Source organism: Podarcis gaigeae (genome assembly GCF_964106915.1).
Source record: "Podarcis gaigeae genome assembly, chromosome: 2".
Taxonomy (NCBI): domain Eukaryota; kingdom Metazoa; phylum Chordata; class Lepidosauria; order Squamata; family Lacertidae; genus Podarcis; species Podarcis gaigeae.
The window spans coordinates 73,365,904-73,393,084 of record NC_139679.1 but is presented as its reverse complement, the minus strand read 5'-3'; the positions used below and the strand labels follow the sequence as shown (position 1 = coordinate 73,393,084).

Below are 27,181 nucleotides of genomic sequence, written 5' to 3'. Positions count from 1 at the left end.
GAGGGGGGGATAGAAAGAGAAATGTGTCAAAGGGCATCCCACTGCTGCCGGAGAGATAACAGGCGGGGAGTGTCACTCTCTGCCAGGTCCTCTGATAACCAGCTGCAAATGGATGGTAGTGATATTTAGCAGAGGAGAGCTCGGCTTTGCACCGCTGCTTGCTCTTCTCCCACCTCATTACTCTGCTATAGGCACAAGCGTGCAGTCACCTGCTGTCACTGGCACAGACGCCAATGCACAGGGCTTGGCCACAGTGCTCACCACGCTGGCTGAATATGACATCACTGGAGCAAAGACAAAAGACTCTTGTTTTTTCACCTCTGTGCTGATGCTCTGTGCAAGTCACCTCTGTGAGACCTTCATTAACAGGGCAATGCTCACAATTCTTGCCAAGCAAGTACACACACACACACACACACACACACACACCCTTCAACCAGGATAGATACTTATGGAGTGGACCAATTTACTATTAAACCTTTTCTCCTTTCTTCCTCAGTTGGATACTTTTTCTCCCCCTTGCTAAAAATAGGATCTTATTCCTGAACTTATTATGGAAATCTCTTTCATTATGTACTTCTAATATTAGAGCAGCCATATTAGAGCTCTACGTAAGTCTTCTGTCATATCTCCTGGGGCTGAACGGTCCTCTACTTCCTAATTTTAAACACTGGGATTGTTCTGGAGAGAGTATGTTCATATCAGACTTCACTACAGGCTTTCAAGTGGTTTGATGGCCATTCTCTTTTTCCACGAAACTCTGCGGCTAGGGATAGAGATGACATTAGTTTGTAGTTATGGTGCATTTCCTGGCTTTGGGTGAGAGTCTGCCTTGTTTTCCCAGGCTGCACTACCACTGCGGTAGTTTGATGATATTCTCAGTGCTTGCAGAACCAGGAACCCAGAGGTGCAACACTAGTGCTGGTTTCAAATCAGGACTAAAATGTTATTAATCATATCACACTGGCGAGGCACAAAAATCTTCTTGTCCTGTGGCTACTTCCCCCGTCTGCAGCATTGGGGGTGGGGGAGGAAGGAGCGATATTTTGTACCGGTATCTATTGCATCCTGGCTTGTTACTATTTTAAAATTTCTTTCATTATGTATTTTTTTCCGTGTCTGTGTTTTACTTAGGGCCTAAACTACATGTGACATTAATCACATCATTTGTCCTAGTCTGTAGGATTTTTCTTGCATAAATAGCCAGCGGCAGCTTTTGAATCATGCAGATTTCAGGTTCAGAGGGCCCAATCTGCATTGGGTCCACCTTGGGAATTAAAAGTGGGAAGCGAAATTCGTTTTTAAAAAGCATATCCCCTACACCAGAGTCCTAATCTGGATTGGAGGGCCCATGTTGGCCACCCCTGGGAAAAAAACCTCACACTCTCCAAATGATATAATTAATATCTTATGGCCCTAAGAGTGTTTTGGTTTTGCCTCTTCCATTCAGTGTATTTGAATGGTCGTTTCCAGGAAAACATAACAGAGAAAAGTGGTCAGCAGTTTTATTGGGGGAAAATTGCAGTACACACTGCTTTCCTACCACCAACGCATCCACGGTCAAAGATGGATCCAGAAGCACCCCCAAAATTAGCTGTGTCTTGTGTTTAGCAGCCCTCCACTTTTGCACTTTCAGGTAGCAAGAACATGGCAAAGCCACTGAAGGTTGCATACAATTCAGAGATCAAAAATCATTTCCAGTCAAAAAGACCACAAGTAGCAGAACTGGGAGCCAGCCTCTACCTGAGACTTGGGAGATCAACTTCCAATCAGAGTATATTATAATTAGGCTGAGTAGACCAATGGTCTTGATGGAATAGGGCATGTTCACAGAAATTCAGTTTGCAACCCTGCTTTGTAGAGTCACTCAGTCAACTGAAATCACATTGGAAGCAGCAAGAGAGTGGTATTTTACACAGCCTGCTCTTGGATATTCTCAGCCTGCTTGGCATTGCTCATCTCTTTAATCTTCACTTCATTTTGTGGCTGCACTGCTACCGGCTTTATTCTGTGCCTCTGTAGGAGCTGGGCCCTCACATGTCAAAGCAGAATTTAGGGTTTTTGGAGGGGACGACGGAAGATAAAATGAACAACAAAGCACCTTCTGGATGACTGTTGTTAGTCACACTCACTTCTGATTAAAGATCATTAAACATGAAATTAGCTCGTTTGTGTTACGGGTCCCCTGGGGATTCTTTTAATTATGGAGTGCAGATGGCCGAGAACCTGAGGAAACTCAGCTTTGGAAAAAGGGGGCAGAGCTTTGTGCAGGGCTGGGGGAGGCATGGAAAAGGACTCGGGAATTGGAGAGAATATAAATTAATTTATTTTTACTTTCCTTGTTGTTTTAAAACCCTCAGCATTTCACAACAAATCACAGATAATTAATAAGTACACTTGCCTTAATGACTAGGGTTTTTAAGTAGCAGAAATTGGAAGATGCCACATCAGTTTATTTCCACACACGCCCTTCTTCCCTTTAGGTTAAAAAAGAAAAAGAAAAATATCACCATGCTAATTTGAGTCTCATTGGCTGCCGAACAACCCAGACCCATTGCAAGGCTTCCTTTTCCCAGCCCCCATTTTTGTATTGGCTTGTCTATTGTACTGAAGCAGCAGAGAAAACTCCCAGCCAACTGATTCTTATTCAAATAGGAAATATTCCATTTGAGGAAGCAGGTCTCCACCTGGCTTGGACCTACCAAGCATAATGGAAAAGTGACAGCAGCAGCGCTTTAAGGTCTCTCTTGTGTGAATGGCTGGGCTAATGTGAGGGCTACTTCTTTTGATGGCTGCCAGCACCTGGCAAGCCAGTTGTGAGGCATTACCATTCAGAGAAACGTTCTGTTGCTACACTACTCCTTGTGGCTGGTTCAGCGATAGGAACCTTCTCCATGTGACAGGTCATTCTAGGGCAAGGTTGGGGAACTGACCCAGGTGGTGAGCCAGATCTTGATTTTCCCAGCTCCTCATGGGCCAGATTTGACTAGTGGGTGAAGCCAACCACTTGTAAATGACCCATCATCACGAGCACTTTGAACCCCCAACTAAATCAGCTGATTGATGGGACTACAAAGCATCACTCAGGGCTCTTTCAAAAGGGATTTGAAATTCTAACACTCAGCTGACCACTGGTGCTTCAAAAGCCAGAAGCACATAACTGATGAAGTTCTGACCACCAGGACTTCAAAAGCATCACACCTGGGCCTCTGAAGCACTGTCAGCTGATTGGTGGCACTCCAGATGCCCCTTTTTTACCTGCCCACAGTTGACATCACATATAGTGTCAGGTGACTGGCAAGTGGGTGTGGCTTGGCCAAGATGGCCTTGTGAGCAAAATTGACAGGCCTGGTGGAACTAATCAAGTCCCCTAGCTACAGGTTCCCCACCCCTTCTCTAGAGCATCCTTCCCCAACCTGGTTCCCTCAAGATGTTGTTGGGCTGCAACTCCCATCATTGATAACCTTGCATCATACTTGCTTGGGCTGATAGGAGTATGCTCTGGGTTACAGCTCAAAGTGAGGAGAGAGCTTAACCGCAAGTCCCAGTTTGGATGTCACAGTAACCCAACGTTGACTCAGTTTTGTAGCACAAGAGCAAAAAAGGACTAGGGAGGAGAAACGTGGCTCTTAGGGAGCTTACATGTTTGTGCAGACTTGCAAAGCCAATGTGTGGCTTAGCATGTCATGCGAACTAGGCTGATATATTAATTCATGCCAGGATACCAGGGGCAGTTCTGATATAGTAATATGGTTCTGTGAGAAGCAGGATTCCCACCCACCCACCCAACATTTATATCCTGGCTTTTTAGTGTGAACTGCGCCACTCAGTGTGGTCCACAACACATAAAAATAATGTTTTTATGATTTTTGTAAATGTTTTGAGCTGTTTAGTATCAACCTCGTAAAACAAAAGGCTGAAGAAATAAAAAGGCAAAACCTTGGTGGCAAAAAAAAGGTGATAAATGTGGCCAACTACACTTCACAGGGCAAGGTCTGGGTAAGTGATGGGATGGCCCTGTCTTGTGCTCCCATCCAACTGTGGCTCCACATTACGGTGGGACACAGAGAAGCTGCTGTGTTAAGGAGTAAAAAACCAGATTCAACTAACCAGTCTTGCTAGCAAAGGCCTGCATTAGCCCTCTCATCCTATCATGTACCCCCTGAGCCTCCACAAATTGGGTGGTGGGGGTCAGGAGAACTTCCCAAAACAGTATGCAGGGGGAGGAGAGGGGTGATCATCCCATTAGGGAAGCAAAGATGCTTATGCCAGTGGGACAATCTCCCAGTGCTACACTGAATTCCTCCCACAGTGCTATGTGCATGGCTCTCTGTCTTTCTGTATGCAGCGTTACGTGAGCAGTGTTGGGGGAGGGGGGTGGATAATTTATTACTGAAGAGGCGCTCTTCTTTTTTTTATTACTCACTGATGCTTGCAATGACTCCCCTGTGCCTCACTGGGTTCCTTTGCCTCTCAGTGTGGAGCTCCAGCATTCACTTGTGTAATTAGAAGCAGATGCCCCCACTTAGCAGCAAAGTTGCAGTTTGTCATTCTGCTCCATCATGATGACAGGTGAGCCCCCCACGCAGGCGGGTTGGTAATGTGCTGCAGGGAAGCTAAAAGTAGCACAGAGGCTCCTGAAGATTCCACCTGCTGCAGTTTAAATAAGTACAAAAGATATTCTTTCATTTCCATTTATTAGCTGGGCTTCAGTTACCAGAACTGTGTGTGGCCCCAGGGGCAAAAAAAGACCACGTGACACAGAGTTATGGGAGGTGAAAAGGGGTGATTTGATATGGCAGAAAGTGTGACTTCCCCATTAAGGTGGCATTGTGTCATGACAGCAAGGCTTCATCAAGCCCAGGCCGTCAAAAATGTGCTTAGAGGTTTTAATCAGGAATGGAAGTCTCCATCCTACTATGTCATCAAACAGGAGATTGATTGCAGCACTGCTGGTTTTCTTTCCATGTCAGAACCTTAGTGATGTTTGGGTGTCATGGGCCTCATAGCCCACTCCCCCACCCCCATGAAGAAAGCCTCACCTATATTTCCATCCATGATTTTTTTATATATATATAAATTTGATGCTATAAATCCCACACCAGATTTTGGGAACCAGCTTCTCTTTATTTTACCATTGCTTGTGCTTAACTGGGATTGACAAAGAGGTGATTTGGAGAACACTGTGCACAGTGCAGTCTAGATCTATTATCAAGGAGCTTAATAAGTTCTACATACTGTGTGTGCCAAAAGCTACAAGCATGGGATAGATTAAGGTCTTGCTCTGCACTGTATAATTTGAATGGTGTGATAGCACCAAAGCATAGAACACAATCTACCACAGTTTAATAGAACACTGTCAATTTCAAAAGGGAGTCAGGAAAGACTAGCGGAAGGATGTTATCTGCCAGTTAGTTAATTCCTCACAAACCAGGAAGACAACAACTTTAAAATCTTCCTGTGTAACTTTGCCTTTGCATTTTGCAGCAAATATTCTCATCTCGTGTTACTTCCCAGACAATCTAATATGTTGTGTTAATTGCCAACTCAAGTGCAAATGCTGTAGGTAGCAACTTGTAATTTTGCTCTCATTTCCATAAGCTTTTGCCACTATCAGCTGTTACATCCCGACTGGCCCAAGGCTGGTGATTTCCAGAGGTTTTAGACTACAAATCTCATCAGCCCCAGCCAACACAACCAATGGTCAGGGGTGATGAGTGTTGTTGTCTGGAGACATCTATAGAGCACCATATTGCCTTCCTCTGGCTTAAAGACACATCCTAGGTGAAATATCAAGCTGACCTAAACTAGGCAATTCAGAAGAAGAAGAAGAAGAAGAAGAAGAAGAAGAAGAAGAAGAAGAAGTTTGGATTTCATATCCCGCCTTTCACTCCCCTTCAGGAGTCTCAAAGCGGCTAACATTCTCCTTTCCCTTCCTCCCCCACAACAAACACTCTGTGAGGTGAGTGGGGCTGAGAGACTTCACAGACGTGTGACTGGCCCAAGGTCACCCAGCAGCTGCATGTGGAGGAGCGGAGACACGAACCCAGTTCCCCAGATTACGAGACTACTGCTCTTAACCACTACACCACACTGGCTCTCTTTAAAAAATTGCCTACAGGAAGTGATGCAGTCGGAATTCTAAAGGTTTCCTAGAATCTTATGTGTCAAATATTCTAGGAAAAGCCAATATACCAGTAACTAAAGGTCTTAGTTTCTCCTGCTGCAAATTATTTAAGTATTTCTGAGGTTTGGTTTCAGAATGTGCATGTATGAACATATATATTCTATACTGATACAGATGCTGGGGAGTTTAGCAATGAGTTGCAAAGTCTCCAGACATTTCTGCACAATGCAGTTACCTTCCACCCAGGTTCCTTTAGATCTGATCTCACAGCTTGACAACATTGCACAACTTTCAGTTGTTGGAGGATTAGCACATCACAAAGGCACAGAGGCAGTCAATAAAAGATTATCATGTACCATACAACCAAGAAATATTAAAGTCAAGCTGAGGATTAGGAGAGAGGAAGTGTTTGCACCATGTGAAAAGGGTCTTTGGCATGCCTTCTCCATGAACCACAGATGGAAAGGTTCACAGATGGAAACAAATTGAAAAACTGCAGGTTTTTAATGTGCTGTGAGGGAAAACATAATGCCCAGAACTGGGTCACAAAATCAAGGCCATTTTGAAATTGTGTGATTTGAATGGGAGAACCTTCTTAATATTTAAATGTCCAACCAAGAAAATAAAACATGTTGACAATGACACCTTTTCTTCACTCTAACTGCAGCACAAGCAGTTTGAGAGTGCTGTCTCTCCCAGTTTCATATACATTCCTTTAAAATTATCTTCTGTTAGCTCTTATTATCGTGCACTTGTTGAGTGAGATTGAACTCACCCATTGATCACCACAGCATAGAAAAATTCCATCTGAAATGCCCCCAGGCATATTTCTGCACATTAAATTAGTGGTTGGCTGGCTTAAGTTTTACATTGTTTACTCTCCCCCGTCCCTTCTGGAATACCCCCAAGTCCATCAATGAGTCCTCAAAATCAACAAAGTAAGTGTTCATACTCAGGATCCCTTAACAGTAAAGACATATTAACTGTGTTAAGTGGTGCTTAGTATATACACTTGCTTAAGAACATTAAGGGACAGAGCACGGCACACCTAGGTGAACGTTCTTGGAAGAATCCCATTCAACAGTAAACCTTAATGGTCCACTGAACATTGCCCAATGGTCCACTAATGTGCGAGGGGTCAGGTCTGTGCAGCATGGCAGCATCTACTATCCAATGCATTGCCTCCTCCTCACACCCACCCAACAGTGGTTTTGTAAATATTTTATATTGTAAACCACCATAAACGAATAAAGGGTAGGCACTACCCAGAAGGTAGCACAGGACCTTTTCCACAGCAGAGGCAAAGGCTGGGATAGAGGGTACTCTTGGTGAGGAACAAGAGGGAGGGAAACAGCCATGAGGAATATAAATGGGGATATGAGGGAGCCCTGAAGGCATGGTTTACTGGAAGGGATTCTCATTACTGGAGCTGCTATGATGAATTGGGTTCCTGAACTGAATTTTCGCTTTAATCCAGCCCTTCCCCGAGGATTTGAAACCAAGGTTGATCTGCCCACCCATGATTCCATTGGTAGGGATAGATTGACTCTTGCAGCTTAATTTTTTTCTATGCATTTACACCAAACCCTCATTTAGAGATTAGGGATTGAGAGCATGGTGCAAAATCAGGCAAGTCTGGCCCCTCTGCCTCACCTCATTTAGAGATCTTGAATTTCTCCTCAACACATACTTGTAATTATCAGAACTCATATTAAAATGAAACTAGGTATGCTTCTAAACTTATTTTAAGCATCTATGTTTAGCCAGCGTTATCACTTGATTCATATCATCCTCACTGACAGCCTTGTAAGTTGGGTAATTTTAGACTCCATGTTGTATTCAGTGTAGTGCTATGTAAATCCTTGTGTGAGTAGAGTGGCTTCTACTTGCACAAAAGGACTTCCCTCCCTCTCCTCCACTTATGTGCCCCTAAATTTGTTCCGGGGTTTCCCCCAATCCTCCAGAGCAAATTTAGGGACAGTGCAGGGGGAAGGAGAGAGGGAAAGTCTAATTGCACAAGCCAATGTTGTTCTGCTCGCACAAGGATTTAGTTGAATTTGGCTCTCTGGTTTTATAGGCAGAAGAGTGTTTAGATGCAGTGCTTCAAAATGTATTGAACCAGCATGGCAGTGTTTGGGGTTCCTCCTCATTCTACTGAATGGAGCTCCCTGCCCTTTCATGAAGACATCATTCTGCAGTCCCCCATCAAGTCTCTTTCTTTGCTACTCTTGGATTTTGGTGCTGGCCTGCTTCCCCCCTCTAGTCTCCATGTTTCCCAAGTCACTGATTTTCACCTCTCCCCTCTCTCCAAAAAGAATCTAACATCACCCACATAAAGTCCATCCTGCATTGATGAACAAGTCTGTTGTCTCCCATAAGAGAAATAATGCAAAAAAGAGAAATTTGTTCTCAGAAGTGAAGCAGCTTGCACAAAACCTGCAAGGAGGCACCATATTAGCTGACCACTTTTGAGCATCAGCTTCTGTATTCTGCTTTCTTTAGGGTTTATGTGCTTCCCTCCTCTTTTTTCCATTCTTTGTATCCCTTATCCACATTGGTTGAAGGGGTCAGTTTGATCTAAATACCAGTAATATCCTTTCCAAACTATAACTAGGCCAGGCTAAACTGGTGAATGCATTTATAAGTTGTCATGAGAGGCACATACATCTGAAAACATGGTAATCTCTGCTGAGGAGGGTGACTTTCATGCCAAATGTTAAATATAAGCTTATGCCTAGTCCTTTATATCCAGCTAGCAAACATCTTCCCATTGATGATTTTCTTGCTCTCTGCCTAAGTAATTGGCACAGATCTCCCTAAGCTGAAGCATTTTGTCAGCTTGAGTTTTAGCAGTCTGGAAAAGGAAGAGGAAATCGCTTTAGCTGAGCAGGTTTTGTCTCCATGATAACTCCAAAGAGGAGTTAGTCTCTCTCAACTCATTGTGTAGGTTCCTCAGCATGACAGAACTGGTAATACTGACAAAATACAGAGTTCTGTGTTGGAGAGTTTGCAGTTTAAGTCTTAAGTGTACAATAAAAGTTAAACTTGTGGTCAATAATGTAAATCAGCTAATATTTTTGTAAAGTTATAAAGGAATCATGCTTCATGCCATGCTAGAATTGGGGGGGGGGGGTTAAAGGGAATGTAAATTAAGTGGTTAATGTGCATAACAACCAGCCATTGTGCACATTCACCAGGTCTCATGCAGAATCTACACATAATTTTCCCAAAATCAGCAGATTTTGAGATACATGTTTATATCAACTGAATTTTGTGCATTCAGTAGGTAGTATACACAATCCCCATCAAACCTTGGGCATTTCTCATCTGAATTTTGTACCCGCTGGTTGAGGTACTTCACATTCTTTCTTGCCCAGCCCTTTTTTACCTGCTGTGTGCAACCCTTCATCAGCTGGTTAGATCTCCCTTCTGCTGCAATTCCCATGAAGATTGACCAAATGCTTCTATTAAGCTTCTTCCTGAGCTTCATGGCATTTCCATCAGAATCAGGGGAGTAGAGTGGAGATTTAAAATTTTCCCCTCTCTGCAATTCTCTTTGTGCTATTTAACTGACTGATGAGCAACTGAAAGGAGGTTGAGCTGCGGGCGGGGTGGGGGAGAAATGATCCTGATCTGGAGCCCCCTTCCTTCTTCCTGATGCTTGGCTCATCATTGGGAGTGGATGTTGATGGCCATATAAGATTAGGTAGGGGGCCAGATGCAACCCAAGGAGTGTAGATAGCACACTTCTGAAAAGGTAATGGGGAGGGGGGGCTGGTTTATTGGAGGCTATGTATACTCACCGGAGAATGTGCATATTGCCCAGACAATGTACAAAATCCAGTCAAGATATATGCATTCCCCAAGTCCTGTTGAGGATTATGTGTATCAACCAGGAATTATTTATTATTGTTTTTATTTATTACATTTGTTAGTTGCTTTATCTTGCCCAGGACAACCCAAAGCAACTGGCAAAGAACAAAAATGTGCATAGTTCATGAAGCTTGGCGAATGTGCACAATGCCAAGTGCTGTGAGGTACAACCTATCTCTGGCTAGAAATCCTTCCTCAAGGAAGTGGAGATCATGGTCCACTTGATTTACATTTCCTTTAACCATCCATTTTTAGTGCAGGTGAACAGTCAAAGCAGAAAATTAGTAAACTTTATAGTGTAATTTTAAAAAATAAAACAGCAGTTAAAATATTATAAGAAACAACTAACAAACCTTGATGATCTAAGCAGAAAGGCAAAAACCAGAGTCAAATCCCACCATATTTAGTGATGAAAAGCTTCTCTAAAAAGAAATGTCTTTATTGCTGTGAGCAGACTCTGGGGAATCACTCAGCCAAACCACTCCGGCCATGTGGCAAAACACTGCATTAGGAGAGCAGCAAGAGACAGTATCCAGCGACAATGGGAGCGGGATATGCTGTTTTCTTGCTAGCCCACCCAATGGGACTGACAAGCTGCAGCTGCAGTCAGTGCAACAGGAGGAGGCTGTAGAAAAGAAAACCAAGGCAGTCATCAAAGGGTTTTCAGTTGAATGCCAAGGGGAGAAGTGGAGATGGGGTAGAGCAGTGCATGCAGGGGCAGGTTGGAAGGGAGGAACTGCGGCAAGAGGGAGAGGCATGAGAAGAAAGAGAGGAGGCAGGGGTATATCAGGAAAGTCACCCACTGCCTTGAAGAGAAGCTGGCAGAGTAACTGCATTGTGTTTGTGTGAGAGAGTGCTTTATGTGTGGTATCTGCACCTATCTGTGTGTGGTGTAGGCAGGGGGAGTGTGGTATTTGTGTGTGCGTGCAGCAGCTTTGGTCACAACCACTGATGGCATGTGAGTGTTTCAGGGCCAGCCGGCAGGCCAATAAACACCTATAAGCATCAAGCATATTTGCATGCTTCCACCAACCTTTTTATTTCCCTGAGGTCTGACCAGCCATGTGTATTTCAGTTGACTGAACAATTTTTGCATATGTTTGAATTTTATTCTGCTTTATGTAAAACATATGTTTTCCCCACTTAGATTTTTTTTATTAAGTAATATGCATACTTGTTTAATAAACTAACAAATAAACATGTTAGCTACCCCTCTTTGTAATAGCAATTCACTTATTTTTTAATTTGCCTTTGAACAGCTTCACTTTGCCAAACTGGCCGCACTATTTTAAAGATATCTTAGGCTGTTTGTAGATTTGTTTCACCCTCCTCTGGTGTCATTCTTTTAGTTAGCATATCATTTAAAGCAACACCCCTTTGAGAGTTTAACACTTCAGTCAGCTGTGAGAAAGTGTGTGGCTTAGCAGCTTAGTTTAGAGATTGAGTTGTGAACCGTGACATCTCTGATTCATGAACTGAACCAGTCGTCTTGGGGCTGTTCTCTCATAGCCCCCTTAATAGTGACACAGAGCTCAGCCCACCAGACACTACGACTGTTCAGTTTTGATTCATTCAATGGGATTTGTTTAGGGCTCCCTGAGCAAACCTCATTAAATTAATGGGAGCTGCTGAGCATTAGGACTTGGTGGGTTGCATCCAGAAAGGGGTCTTTTACACATTCATTATCGATGCACAGTTATTTAGATCCTTCTGCTGCTATGACTGATAATAATACGGACACATGGGGCCATTCCTTGCAGCACTCCATCTGTTAACAGATACATCCTCTTGGAACAGAACAGCATCCAAGTAAACAAAAAGATGTACCCAGCTCCTTCTGCCTGCTTCCAGCTGTCTTCACATCTGCATTGTTGTGTCCCTCACTATCAACAGATTTGTAGAACTCTTGTTACTGATATCATGGATATAAGTGCATGGGTAAAGGGCAGAAACTAAATTGAGAAGCACCTTCAAGTAGAGGAAGCATCTGTGCTGCACTTCTGAGAAAAGATGATTTCCCACAGCAGGGATAATAACTGTCGTTCCACGAAAATGTTCATAGTCTTTGCAGAGGTGCACATCTAAATGCACATTCAAACATGAATGGTCTTAATAGTGTGCTGCTTTTTTATGGAATATCCACTTGCATGTACACCTGAGCAGGGTTTCCATCAAAAGCAAAGCATTACCAATGTTAGTGGTGTCACTCAGGTGTGTACTGAATACATATCAGAGTGCATTTACTATCTGCACTGCATTGCCTTCAGTGAATGCACATCCAAGTGTGCAGTTCCACTTAAATCAATGCAGTGTGGATAAGCAATTTCTGTGCTTGGATGCCCACTTCAATGGGCATTCCATTTATTGTGCTCTTGTTCTAAACAATACAACCTCCAGAGCCTATCTCACCCCATGGTCTTTTCAGCTATGAGGAGATCATCTCCCTCACCTAGGCTCAAGGGGGCTTCTGCCCTCACCCTTCAAACTAAGAAAAGGCAATTCCCTTTGCAGCTTAAAATATTATTTTTGGGTGGTGGGAGGAATCTGGGTAACCCACTTCTGCTCCTCTTTTAGTTCACAGGCAGAAGAGAAGCAAGTGGCACACTGCTTGCTTCCCCTCAGCCTAACCTATATTCAGAGCAGCGTGACAACAGCAGATACAGTAAGTGTGCCTCTTAGTCTGCACAGTCAGGCAGTTTGGGGCATGTGGTTTGTTTCTTTAAAAAGACATTTTTTCTGCATGCCTTGAGGGTCCTCCAAGAATTCAAGAAACCCCTCCTGGTCTGGCCTGACTCCATAGCAAATTCCATATGCAAGATACCCGCAGTAGTGATAGTAATTGAGAATACTGTTTGAGAATAGCATTCCAGAATTTCAGGTCCCTAGAAAGAAGTTCTTCTGGTGAATGGCAGAACTGGTGGTGTTGAGCTTGCTTCAGGGGGAGAATGTACTGCCATGACTTCTGCATCCCCACTCCCATTTTTTGCATGCAGAATGGAGAGTCCAACTGCCCTTTAATTATCCCTTTTGATGGAATGTGAACTTCTATTTTGACAGTATTACTGCTCTCTGAATTTCCTGTCCCTTTATGAATTTTATCAGCTGCTGCATGTCCTAGCACAGGAGGAAGAGGGATTGGAAGAGACCTTTCTATGTAAATAGTTTCTAAATACTGCAAATTAATGACATGCAGTTCTTCACTGGAATGATGAAATCACTCTCTAATTTTTCATTGCCTGTTTTGTGGTTTTGAGTAGAAGAGGTTATTAGCATCTCTGATCTCCACCATTAGCACACATTCCCCTCCAGCAAATGATAATGTATTTCTTGTTCCCATAGATTCAGAGACTTCAGAGTCAGGAGAGAGAGTATTATAAACCTCCAATGTGACCTTCCATAGAATAGCACAGATTTGGAAATGTTAACACTTGGATTCCTGTACCCATTCTTAGATTACTTGTAACTGAGCTAGTGTGACCTTCTAGTGAGGTATGCCATAGTTTGTTTCATGATGAAACACTGGATGAATGCAGGTGCCTATTTTATCAAGGGTGGAGGTAAAAGGTAAAGGAAAAGGACCCCTGGACAGTTAAGTCCAGTTAAAGGTTACTATGGGGTTGCAGCACTCATCTCGCTTTCAGGCCGAGGGAGCCGGCATTTGTCCACAGACAGCTTTCCAGGTCATGTGGCCAGCATGACTAAACCACTTCTGGTGCAACAGAACACTGTGATGGAAACCAGAGCACCCAAAAATGCTGTTTACCTTCCTACCACAGCAGTACCTATTTATCTACTTGCACTGGCGTGCTTTTGAACTGCTAGGTAGGCAGGAGCTGGGACAGAGCAACAGGAGCTCACCCCATTGTGCAGATTCAAACTGCCAACCTTCTGATCGGCAAGCCCAAGAGGCTCCGTGGTTTCCTACATGTTTCAGCCCCATAGCTTTGAAGTTTGCCTGCTTCTGAACTTCCGGGTCGGCGCCATCGCCGAATGGCAGACTCCCTCCGAGCTCCAGAGGGAGCCTGCTGGGTAGGGGTTGGGTCCCGCCGCGCCGACGACGCGGGGACCCTCAAAAACCATGGGCGGTGATGCCCATGGACTTGGTGACTCGGCGGGCACCGTTTGCGCCCCCCCGACCCGCGAAGGAGCCTTTTTAAAGGCTGCGGAGCGGGTGACGGGGGGGTGTGGTGCTATGAGTCCACTGCTTCCCCTGCCTAGCGAAGCCGCATGCCATCCGGCGGAGAGCACCGACTTTCTTCTATTGAAAATCTGGACTTAAAAGAATAACCCGTGAGTAAATTTACCAGACTTAAAAGGAAAAATCTGATTTATGAATTTGGAGCGAGCGGGGGAGGTGCAAAAAGGAAGTCCCCCCCCCCCCCCGTTGTAGAGGTCTTAACGCAAGGATTTAACAATTAAGATCAAGAGATGAACTTATTTATTCGGAAAAAGTTAATTTCACGAAGGGAAATTACAAGTAATTGTGCTGGAGGAGAAGATTGATTGGTGAGAACTAAAATGTAACCCCCCGGGAACCGGGAGCGATCCGTTAGGAGAGACTGGTGAAGAGACACAGAAATTTTGACAGCTGTCAAAGTAGCTGTCAAAGCAGGAAAATAAAAGAGAACTTTGTTACGATGGCTTTGCTGGCTAAACTTGTTACAACTTGGACATAAACTATTGAAAACAAAGGCAACAAGTTATTTGTCTTCTGGGTCTGATCTGGAAAGAAATTAAGTTACCATATTCCCTCTAGAGGGAGTTCTGGGACATTGCAACAGTGGCAGCAAGTGGAAAATTACTATGAAATTGAGCAGGATTTGTTATCTCTTGGGAAAGCTGCAAAAACGAAGCATTATTTTGTCTACAGAGGTTTCCACACTAAAGGAGACGATGGATTTATCTATTGAAGAAAGGAAGGGACTTGATGTAAGTTTATGTTCCTGAACAAATAAAGCCTCTGTAGAGGAACCAGAAGTTTCTGAATTAGAAGGTTTTTGCAGCAGAACAGGGAAAAGAAACCTGAGGAATAAGAGCTGGACTAAACTCGAAGTTAGAACATTTGGGACATCCAGACTTTAAAAGGATCAAGAAACAGAATTTGAGTTATACTCTTAAATATAGAGGTCTGGATGGAAGAAGAATGATCTTTTCTGAGAGTTTCTCCGAGATTGGACTTTCTGAAATTAAAAGTTACCAAAAAGACGGCAAAGCGGACTCGAGAGAGGGTTAGACATGGACGTGGGATCTCCAGTCTGGCAGTAGACAGAAGGATGGATGTTGGGGATCGAAACCGGGAAAGGGGGGGGGGGGAGAGATTTGGAATCCAAAGGCTGTAAAACTATATGTTTTTTATTTTCTTTTTTTTCATTTTCTCTTGTTGTGTGAGAAAAATAGGGGAATTCGTGGAAGGGAATTGGGGTCGATCTTAGGGAAGTATAAAAATATAAAGAGAAATGGTTAAATAAGATAAATCAATTTTGAATAAATGGGCTAATTATAATTATAACAAGGTTTTAAAATTTGGGGTAAGAATTTGTGGAATGAATCTAATGGAAATGGAATATAAGAGGGGGAGGGGGGGAAGTCCTGGAAAGATGTCAATGAAATTAATTGTAAACTCTATCCTTTTCTTTTTTCTTTCTTTCCTTTTTTATTCTGGAAACTTTAATAAAATATTATTTTTATTAAAAAAAGAAGTTTGCCTGCTTCTTCTTTGCAAAGCAAGTTAAGGGCAGACAACATGTCCATGATTCAATCTCTAGGTAGGGCTGAAAAAGACTCCCGTTTGAAACCTTAGAGAGCCAACCCTGTCTGGCTTATGAGTGATAAGGAAAATGTTGCTGGCTTTCTCAACTGATCAGAAGTCTAGGGAAACTGAGTTTCTCAGTCTAGGGAAACTGAGAAGTGGATTCTGCTGATCAGTTGGCAGGATGATACAGACAACTTCCTTATCAAATGATTGTACACTGTACTAAGTTTCCAACTAGTAAGTGGTTTCTGTATTCTGGTACAGGAAACAGGCTCTATGGTCTACCCAATGTAAAAATATGGGGTGCTTGAGGAATTCTATCTTCATGGATCCCTAATCAAAATGTCATCCAATTAGATTAATGTGTTGATTGGAACATCACTATCAGTAGGATTTTGTGGTTCTCCAAATATTGTGATAAAGTTTTCTGTCATTGAAATATATCAAGGCATGCTTTCAATACTGTTTTGAGGAAGAATATACATTTGCATCTTAATTATGAAGAGTATTTTTAAAATAATTTTGACGATCAATGTGGAGACAACAAAATTGAATTATGGGCAAACAAGTGTGAGAGTGGAAGAGAAATAGATCCATTTCACCAGTGGCATAGTGGGGGGCGGCAGGAGTGGCTGCCCCAGGTGCAAAATTGATAGGGGGTGCAAATTTTCAACAGCCAGTGCTGCCTCAATACAGCTGTGTGTTTCCATCACTGGGCTCTGTTGAAAACGGCTTCCCCGTGCAAACCAGGAAGTGACCTCTCTAGACAGCAGAACAACCCTTCTTTCCTTATCTCTGTGACTGCAATCTCCTCCGTGATGTGGATGCCGCTAGGCAGTTGAATGTGTGTGCCCTTACTCCCACCCACCCCTCTGCATGGCCCCAGGTGCTGGCAACCCTTGCAGTGCTACTGCATTTCACCCCAGTAAAAATGCCCTAGTCTAAAGGAGAAAAGGAAAAAGAGTTATTGATATCATTGACATCAATGTGGTTCAAACTCAGAAAATAATTTATTTTTAAAGTAAGTATTTTTAAAATACCTGTAGATGACTAAACAACAACAATTTTTAAAATAAGGAGTTACTTCTGCCATGGGGGGGGGGGAATCAGGTCATGCCATCCCTTAGTTCCCAGGAATCCTTTCTGTATGCCAGCCTTAGCATTTGTCTGCGTGTTTGGGTTGATAATAATAATAATAATAATAATACCCAAACATTCTCGGCAAGATTCAGGTAGGTAGCCATGTTGGTTTGACGCAGTTGAAATATATAAAAATAAATAAAAATTGTCCAATAGCACCTTAGAGACCAACTAAGTTTGTTCTTGGTATAAGCTTTTGTGTGCATGCACACTTCTTCAGATACCTTCAGATATTCTCTGCAAGCTCTTTTGAGCCAAGGTAAACAGGACACCCAAAGACAGAGAATGTGGCCAACTTGCAGTGGCCCCTGTGGGGGCTGCTCTCCCATCATGGTTCTTTAACCCTTCAGTGGAATCCAAGCACAGAGTTAGCCCAGTGTGCCTCCCCATACCAACATCATAAGTGCCCCAAAACATTTTGCAATGAACTTTGCCTTTAACATGCTAGAACTCACCAGAAATCCCAGCCCCCAGACAAGTCACAGTCTTGTTAAAATGAAATGCTGGCAAGCCTACTGATGACATTGAAAAACCTCTTTCCTGTGGCCTGGGACTGTGTACTGTACTAATTACACCTTTTCCCTTTTATCCTGTAGGAGGAGGATATTGAATACTATGACTCCAAGGCTGACACAGAATATGTAAGTGTCTTCCAGTTGTCCTTCACTTATATTTTATGCACTGAATGAGTTTCACATGTTATTTCCTTCAAGTTAGAATTCCACTGTCTACTTTGCCACCTTTGTTTAGAGCTCAGAGTAATTTGACTGGCTCCAAAGCACAGGATCTACACTTAAGGCAGTGAACAAAATGGGGTTTTGTTATAGAATTGCAAGTTCTAATATTTCCTCATTGGGTGGTAATAGAAAGAAGCAATAATGGTTAAATTCAGGAGAATTCAGAACTCCTTTTACTTATGACAAATATTTTCCAGCAAGGAGGCACTTAGAGAATAGAAAGTGGGATAAAGTTGTTTTTATTGATTTTGGGAACTGAATTGGGGGAGGGATCACAGCAGGCATACATTTTTGTGTTTGCTTCGTTTCATAAAAGATTTGGCAGCATTATTTGACTATTTTAAACTCCTTTTTTTCTCTTTAAATTGTGTTCATCTTAGACACATTCCCATGAAGCCTTGTGAAAAATACAATAACACATGTAAGGGAACATGTTTCAGTCAAATATAGGCATGGAATACCACAGTAAAATCTGCAGAGACATCTGCAGAGATGGGCAGTGTAATTCTGCTCTGGGTATTGAAGCAAAATAAAGATTTCAGATCTTCCCACCTCTTTTCATAGAATCATAAAACTGTATAGTTTGACCCCAAAGGTCATCTGGTCCAACTCCCTGCAATGCAGGAATCTCAGCTAAAGCATTGATGACAGGTGGTCATCCAACCTCTGCTTAAAAACCTCCAAGGAAGGGGAGTCCACCACCTTTCAAGGGACTCTGTTCCACTGCTGAACAGCTCTTACTGTCAGAAAGTTATTCCTGATGTTTAGTTGGAATCTCCTTTCTTGTGACTTGAAGCCATTGTTTTGAGTCATACCCTCCAGAGCAGGAGGAAACAATGTGACAGCCCTTTAGATATATGAAGATGGCTATCACATCTCCTCTCAGTCTCCTCTTATCCAGGCTAAACATACCCAGATCCTTCAACCATTCAGCATAAGACTTGGTTTCCAGACTCTTAATCATCTTGTTTGCCTTCCTCTGAACACATTCCAGCTTGTCAACATCATTCTTAAATTGTGGTGCCCAGAACTGGACACAGTATTCCAGGTGTGGTCTGACCAAGGCAGAATAAAGCAGTACTATGACTTCCCTTGACCTGGACACTATACTTCTGTTGATGCAGCCTAGAATAACATTAGCTTTTTTTTGCTGCTGCATTACACTGTTAACTCATGTTAAGCTTATAGTCTACTAAGACCTCTAGATCATTTTCACATGTACTACTGGCAAGCCACATGTCCCCCATCTTATATCCGTGTAGCTTATATTTGTGTGTAACATGCCGTTTTATTGCAAACATATAATGACAATAGGACCTTGCAGCAAACACTGAAATCACACAGGAGCTCTTAAAGTAAGAAACAACACTTTCATCCAAATACATGAGACTTCTGATGAAAATGTGTGCTTTTCCTTTCAAATCCCTATTTCAGAGTGAATTGTGGAACTTGAGAAAACCCACCCCCTTGCCAACTGAATGCTGGGGGGGGGTCTCTTTGAATGCTGCTTGAAACTCTAAACTGTAGAGTCTACGAGATTACATTTGATCTCATGAAATGATGACTACATTGCCAATCAAACATAATGAAACATATGACTGATGCATATTCCCTCTCTTGACTGATTATTCTGAAAGGAATATTTTCTTTCCAGAAGAGATATCTCTGTTTGTCAGACCCTTTCACATAGCATGGAGCAGGTCATATGTTGGCTCAGAAAAGCAAGGCCAAAGAGATCCACTGCAATCATGTTTGAAAGCATACCTGTCCACCATTGTGATCTTCTGTGAGTTTAACTGGGAGTAAGTTCCCTGACAACAAGGGACACGGGTGGCGCTGTGGGTTAAACCACAGAGCCTAGGGCTTGCCGATCAGAAGGTTGGCAGTTCGAATCCCCGCAACGGGGTGAGCTCCCATTGCTCAGTCCCTGCTCCTGCCAACCTAGCAGTTCGAAAGCATGTCAAAGTGCAAGTAGATAAATAGGTACTGCTCCGGCAGGAAGGTAAACGGCATTTCTGTGCACTGCTCTGGTTCCCCAGAAGCAGCTTAGTCATGCTGACCACATGACCCAGAAGCTCCCTCGGCCACCAAAGTGAGATGAGCGCCGCAACCCCAGAGTCGGCCACGACTGGACCTAATGGTCAGGGGTCCCTTTACCTTTACCTAAGTTCCCTGAAGTCAGTGGTGCTTCCGTCTAAGTAGATATACATAGGAAGATTTCCTTTACCTGAATGATACTTCCAGAAATCTGACAGGCAGTAGGTCTGCCCCTGCTAGGTTGGACCTAGAGAAGGAGTGACAGTGGTTGGCTCCACTCTGCGCTTATTTTGTGACAGCCCATCAGACAAAGCCTGAAGGAGCCAGGTGCACTTTTGCTAGAGAAAGTCACTATGCTTCCTGGGAAAGTTTCTAAAATTAAAGCTGGCATCTGAAATTCAAATGAAGAGCAAACATCTAATTAGAGACAGAATCTAATTCTCTACCCTCCTCCTGGCACAGCCATCCTGTAATTCTGGCAATCAGCATGTTAAGTACAAACCAAAGAGCTTCAGTTCCCCAAGGAAATAGGCCTTTGCTAGTGACTGTGTGCAATGTGAATAGAGCTCTGTTCAAAACAACTCCCAGGCATTGGCCACTGGGCTTAACTCATCCCAGAAATGGCTGCATTTTATAGAGCTTTCTGGAGTGCTTTGGAGTCTTCCTGGGTGGCCTAAATACTGAAGCAAGGTGTGCCCTTGGGCCCTCTCCTGTGGCCAAGAAAAGGAAGCACAAATATTAAGCTGCCTCAGCTTGCTGAGAGGACACAAAGCCTTTGGTGCCTGCTTTTGACAAAGCTGTTCTCCTTAAACTTCATAGCATTGTAAATCAAAGACTGAGGGGTCCGGTGTAGTTGATGTTACATAGCCTTTAAAAAGTAGTAACACAGGACCACCACTGTACTAGATAAGTCAGTACCTGTTGGAATGGAGTAGATACCAGCTCTTGGCAGTAAGTGCCTGAAGAGCCATTTCTAATACCCTTTTCAAACCTAATTATATGAACAGTGGCCAGCTAAAACCCAAATGGGCAGCAAACAGAATATGAGAGAGAACAATCTGTTCTACATCAAAGTAACCCAATATCTGAGGCTATGGTTTTTGGCACTTGAGATGTATATTTTTAGGACCCACCTTATTTTTGTAATTTTCAGTTGTTTAAAACTGTATTTCATATTTCATTGTATTTGTTGTAACCTGCCCTGGAACCTTAGGGTGAAGGGCAGGTAATTAATTGATAATAATAAGCCAAAATATGGAGAAAGACCACAGGCCCAACCAAGAGCATTTCCCTATCACATTCAGATATGTGTATAATCATTCATACTTCTGAGCACAAGGTGGTAAATCTTTAACTCTGGCATGCCTGTTCCTTTGCTTTTGAGCATTTATGGTGCTGTAAAGAGCAGAAATGTAAGATTTCCTACAGACACATAGTGTACAGGTGATTAGTTTAATAATAGATGGATTGTTGAGGTCAACCAGGAGCACGCACATCATTTAGCTCAACTTCCTTAGGATGTCCCTATTTTCATTGGAGAAATGTTGGAGGGTATGGAGTTATGTGACCCACCCCCCAAGCCATATGAAGGCAGCCCTGTATAGGGTAGTTTTTTAATGCTTAATGTTCTATTATGTTTTTATATGTGTTGGAAGATGCCCAGAATGGCTGGGGCAACCCAGACAGATGGGCAGGGTGGGTAAGTAAGTAAGTAAGTAAGTAAGTAAGTAAGTAAATAGGAAGGACATCCTTATTTCCATTGGAGAAATGTTGGAGGGTATGATGCACCAGCACACTTCATAACTCCTCAGCAGTTAACTAACCTCGCTGATAGTAATAGCAGTGATCGGCTCACTGCTACCTGCTTTTGAGGCTGCCACAAAATTCCATCCTCACAGCAAGCAGAAGACCTCACATCCACGTTAGATAGTGCTGAGAATGCTGGATCAGTACAATGCTGGTAGGGTTATATTGCATGAGGAAGCTGCAACATGAACATTATTTTTATTCAGGAAGCTTTGTGTTGAAGGTATAGAATACAAGATCATATAGATTAGAAGCCCCCAACTAGGGCTGGGATATATTTCATTGTAATTGTTGTAACCTGCCCTGGAACCTTATATATCATCCAAATCTAGATATATCAGTTTCATAAATTTTAACCCGGCAATATATTGCAAATCATGGTGTGTGGGTGTGGGTGTTATGTAAAAATCACAATGTGGGAAGCCAGCCAATGTTTCTCTCGATTCCTGAAGCCCCTGTTAGCGCTGCTGGCTCAGCTCTCCCCTGCCTCCTGTGGGGGGCAGCAAATTACATGAGCAGGCACTGGCAAAAATCACAATGCAGAAAAAACTGTGAAGCCAGCCAATGCCTCTACATAGCTCCATCCTTATTGCAAACATTGAGATATATCAATATATTGCAATGTTTAGCTGGTGATGTATTGTCATGTTGAAAACCAGCCCTAGCCCCAACCTCATGAACCTAACATCTCTACTCCAGCAGACAATGCAGAATTAAGACAGGAGGCTTAAGAAAAGGAGACTGACTTGGTAGTTAGGGAACCATCACTGGCAGACCTATGGTGTCTATCAACTTTCACGTCCAGGTTTCTTTTTTTCCTGCTTAGCTCTCATGAATACTAGAGCATGAAATCTCTCAATGTTTAAAAATTAATCAACCTTCAGACAACCTGTGAACTCTGAAACTGTAAGAAGGTGGAAAGGGGATAGGAAATCAGTTTCCAGGACTATTAATATCTCAGAGCAGTATATTTTATGCTTGTTGATGGTGGTGTCTGATATTATTACAGATTCACATAGGTTTTTGTTGGTTTTTGTAAAATGATGGTCCTTCGCCTATTGAAAACACATGTAGCGTTCTCTGCCTAAGCCTATTGCTTCACACTCAGCAATATTCCAGCTAATTTTCTTCCAACAAATAAAGAAAAGATGATGGTGAAAGTGATGATGGAAATTAAAAAGATACCGAATTGTCTGCAGTGGAACTAAATAGAAAGAAACCACAGATCCTCCATTTTTGTTAACATTCATTTTAAAATTTAAATTGAGCATGATCTCCCTCAAATGAAGTTAGTTCAGACAGACAAAGCCTATTCAGTAAAACTGTGACTTTATTCAAGAAGCTTATGCCAGATATAAATGCAGAAAGAAATAGAAATGAGGTTCCTATTCACTGCACCTTTAGTTCGTCCCAATGTAATTCTGATTGTGGACCTCTAAAAAATAATAATTTAATTTTAAAAGGTAATGGGGATGCCAGATTGTGTGTAAATGGGAGCTCGAGATATACAATATTTGTAAAAAGAAAGAAAAGGGAGAGGAGAGCAGAGTTTAAAATTCCTCTTTACTCATTCTTCCAGCAGGAGAGGGTTTCAATGTTTATTCACAAAGAAGTGTTTAAATTAACTAACAATCGCTATAGGATGCCACTAGCAAAACGGGAGAAAATTACAGTTATTTTTGCAAGTCTTATTATTATGTTTATGGTTGGAAGACAATGTTTAAATCATAGAGGAGGCCAAAATTCTCCAGCCAGATCCCCAGCTCTATTACGTTGCCAACATTCTGCTGCTGTCACTAGAACTTTGTGGATTTCTACCGCACCAAATGCAATAGCTTTCATTTTCTGTACCTGACTCTGGTGACTGATAAATTATTAATTTCCTAGTATTTTTTTAATTAAAAAAATAACAGGTAGGCTTTTTTCTGGGTTGATACAGGATGCATGTGTGTGTGTGTGTGCTAAAACAATGTGCTCTATGGTATAAATGAGGGGAACCTTTGTATCTGCCATTCCAAAGGGTCTGATCCTTTAAATCACAGAATAGCCCGGTTCCATATGAGTGTGTTTGTATTTGATTCATTTTTCTGTCATTTTTGGTGGCCTCACTGTGCTGGTACAAATGGCCAACTGATGTGAGAAATTGCAGGCAAAAGCCTGAAAGCTTGACCCTTCATGCACAAGCTGCTGAAGTTGAAAGTAATGGCTAGAGGCCTCTTTAATTCCACTGCATCCAAAGACGTTTCTCTATCTATTTTCCTTGCTGTTTGAGACTATGGAGAAAAATTCCCTCCTAGGGAAGAGGGACCTTGCTGAAGTCAGATTGATCTCTGCAATCAAATAGGATCCGTATAATCTGGATTTCTTTCTCCTTCTTAACTGGCTGGCTGTTCTTTGCTATCATCATCAGCATCATAGCGGGGGGGGGGGGGAATCTGACATGTCACGTAATACTTTTTATAGGCTTTTGTCTTTTAGACAAATCAGATGCTGAAGCTGAAATCAGAAATGGAGGACTGGTGCAAAAGAGAAAAGGGGGCTTCTAAACGCTTCTCCATTGCATTGCTTTTTCTGCTGAAAATCATCCCCATAGGGAGAAAGGCCACCCACCCACCAACCCCGCGCGCAAGAATAACAGCAGCTTGGGGTAGGGTGGGAAAACAACATTGGGGGAAGAGTTTTAAGAGCCCCTCTTCTTCCACAGCAGTATTCAGGCTGCAGCCTTAGCCTCAACTTGAAAAGAATCATGGAAGTACATGTCATGTAGTTTCCTAAAGGCTGCTGCAATCCTAAGCATATTTAAAGGTGAAGGTAAAGGGACCCCTGACGTCCAGTCGCAAACGAGGTTGCAGTGATCATCTCACTTTACAGGCCGAGGGAGCTGGTGTTTGTCCGCTCTGCAGACAGTTTTTCTGGGTCATGTGGCCAGCATGACTAAGCCGCTTCTGGCACAATGGACCACCAACACCAGAGCAGCACACAGAAACACCGTTTACCTTCCCGCAAGAGCAGTACCTATTTATCTACTTGTACTTTGATGTGCTTTTGAACTGCTAGGTTGGCAGGAGAAGGGACCGAGCAAAGGGAGCTCACCCCATCAAGGGGATTCGAACCACCAACCTTTTGATCGGCAAGCCCAAGGCTCAGTGGTATACACCACAGCGCCACCCGCGTGTTTGCCTGGAAGTCAATACCACTAAACATGTTTAGGATTGGGCAGTCCAGGTATGGTACAAACAGTGGCAAAGCTGCATCCTCCGCTACCAGGGGCGGAGAGCAGGTGGGGGCGTGGTATGCTGCCCGCAGGGGCGTTGGGAGTGTTTTGGGGGCGTGATGTGCCACTTGTGGGGGCGTGGCGCCCGGCATGCAGTGGGTGCACAGCGCATGTCCGGGGGGTGCAGCAATGGCACCCTACCAGAATAGTGGTGCTGGGGGATGTCCGGTCCCTCTGCACACCCGTTCCTCCGCCAGTGGGTACAAATAAAATAACTTTTCACATATTACCATTGCTAAGGGCATGGGACAAGAGGAATTGCTGGAAAGTTGAGCAAATGGATGTTACTATATAGCTTCCCCTCACCCTCACCCCCACCCCACTCCTGTTTTCATTTCTTATAAAGGAAGTTGAAATTCAAGTCACAAGGAAAGTGATTGATGCATTGGAGGCGGCCACATCAATGGGTGTGTTAAGCAATGCAAATGGATGGGTTTCCATACAATCAGCAGGAGTTTGTGAACTGCACTGCTGAGGACTCCAGAGAATGGGAGGCACTGGAGCTGTCAATGCTTGCCTGAAAATGGAGTTCATAAATGTGATCAATTTCATGGCAGCCAGACGGTCTCCTTAGAATCATGAATTGATGCTGTCGGTGTAATTATTATAAATATCAGATATTTATACCAGGCCAGCAGGAAATATATAAAAAAGCACTTTACCCATAAATCATAATATTTCCGCCACTCTGCTTAATGGCATATCAAACACAGATAGAACAACATGCCAGGCAGGATATAAATAATGCTTCATACGTTTGGGAACCCTGTGAGTCACAGCTAGTCTTCTCACACACTCAGGGGACATAAACAATCCCAGATCTGTTAATGGAGATCAAGGCACTATTTTGGAAAGAAAAATGAAGATCAGTACAGGGCCAGCTTTGCCATGAAGTGGCTTGAAGCAGCCTGCTTCAGTAAGCAAATTCCCATGACTGTCCCTTTCTTGCTTCCAATTCTATCCTAGTGTATCGGTTGTTGTTGTTGTTGTTGTTTAAAGTGAAGCCAAATTGAGATGAAGACTGGGCGGTTGTGGTTATTTCAGACAACACCAGCATGCCTCCACTCTCTTTTTGGTGAATTTCTGATGCGGTAAAAATGTCCACAATAGCACAAGAAGCTTATTCTCTCAAGCACCATTTCCCACTAAGAGTTATTACCTGAGTTCTATTCTTGGAGGGAGGGGGGAAGGCTTTGCAGATAACTGGCCATGCTGAGAAACAGGACCTCGTTTTGATTTCAACGGCATCAGTTTTGTACTTCAAAAACAACTGCACACAGAGTGGCCCTTTTTTCATCACCAAAAAAGAGGACAAACGAGGATACAGGTTTGTGTATGTTAATGTATAGGTATAAATGCAAACGTAAAAAGAACTGCAATGATTTAAACAGACATGCATTGCATTTCGACACACTGTGGAAGACTGTGATCAAGATCTGCATGCTTTCTCGAGTCTACTATCCAGGTGCTCACTCTTGGTGGGAACCTTAAAAGCCGATGCACTCCCTTCTTATGGTTATTTATCTTTAAACCATACTTACGACCAGATAACTCAAGGCTGGAGACCCTATGGCCCTCCAGATGTTGTTGGAAACCCAGCTCTCATCACCCCTAGTGTGGCAAATAGTAAGGGATAATGTGAGTTTTAGTGCAACATCTGGAGACCACAGGGACACATTAGAGGACTGCTGATGAAGATATTCACTGGTGGTGTGGCTCATAAGAGAAAAGGTGATCCTTCAAATGTCCTGGTCCCAGACCCTGAAAGGCTTTTCAGTTAACACCAGCACTTTGAATTGTACCTGATTAAAAGTCACTGCACTTTTAATAAGGGAGCCAAATGTTTCTGATAGGCACCATCATTCATGCTGCTTCCCCCTTTTTGCTGCAGCCTCCAGGTTGGTATGGTACATGATGCTCCAGGAGGGTGGTATGTTCAGATATGATGGAACAGAATGATTGGCATGGAGCTGTAGGTAGATTTGCATTAACAGGATATGGGCCATTCTCAGAAACTGTTAATAACTGACAACTTGGGGAGAGCATGCTGAAGTGTTCATCTGCATCTCACTGCATTCCAGGCATGGGAGAGGATTGAGAGAAATGGCTGCATGCTCAGTGGTGGATTTGACAGGACTCTAAACAAAAGCAGCCATCACTTGCCAAGCGCTCTCTCCCAGTCTCTGCAAATCCATGAATAATTAGCTAATTATAGGAGAGTTATCCAGAGAAGGCAAGTGTGTTGATAGTAACACTGTGCTGAAAGTTCCAATTGGATTTTTTTATTCTTACTATTATTACTACTATTTTGCACATGGGTGGGTGGTTGTGGAGGACACAAAAGAAGGTGGGGAAATCCATAATCTTATGCAGATAACAAATTCTGAGGGTGAGGGATATGCATTTGTAATACCCAGCAGCAGATATATATTTTT

General features: G+C 43.0%; 1 protein-coding gene across 5 annotated transcripts in view; it reads left to right on the top strand.

Moving 5' to 3' along the window:
• CACNA2D2 (calcium voltage-gated channel auxiliary subunit alpha2delta 2) overlaps positions 1–27,181 on the top strand; it is a 520,700-nt gene that overhangs the window by 314,240 nt on the left and 179,279 nt on the right. For all 5 annotated transcript variants that reach the window (XR_014561165.1, XM_083726521.1, XM_083726520.1 and 2 more), the window contains one exon: positions 17,489–17,533. Coding sequence is in view for 4 of the 5 variants with exons in the window: in XM_083726521.1 (XP_083582647.1) it covers positions 17,489–17,533 (45 nt within the window). In the remaining variant the exon portion in view is untranslated. The remainder of the gene's footprint in view (positions 1–17,488; positions 17,534–27,181) is intronic.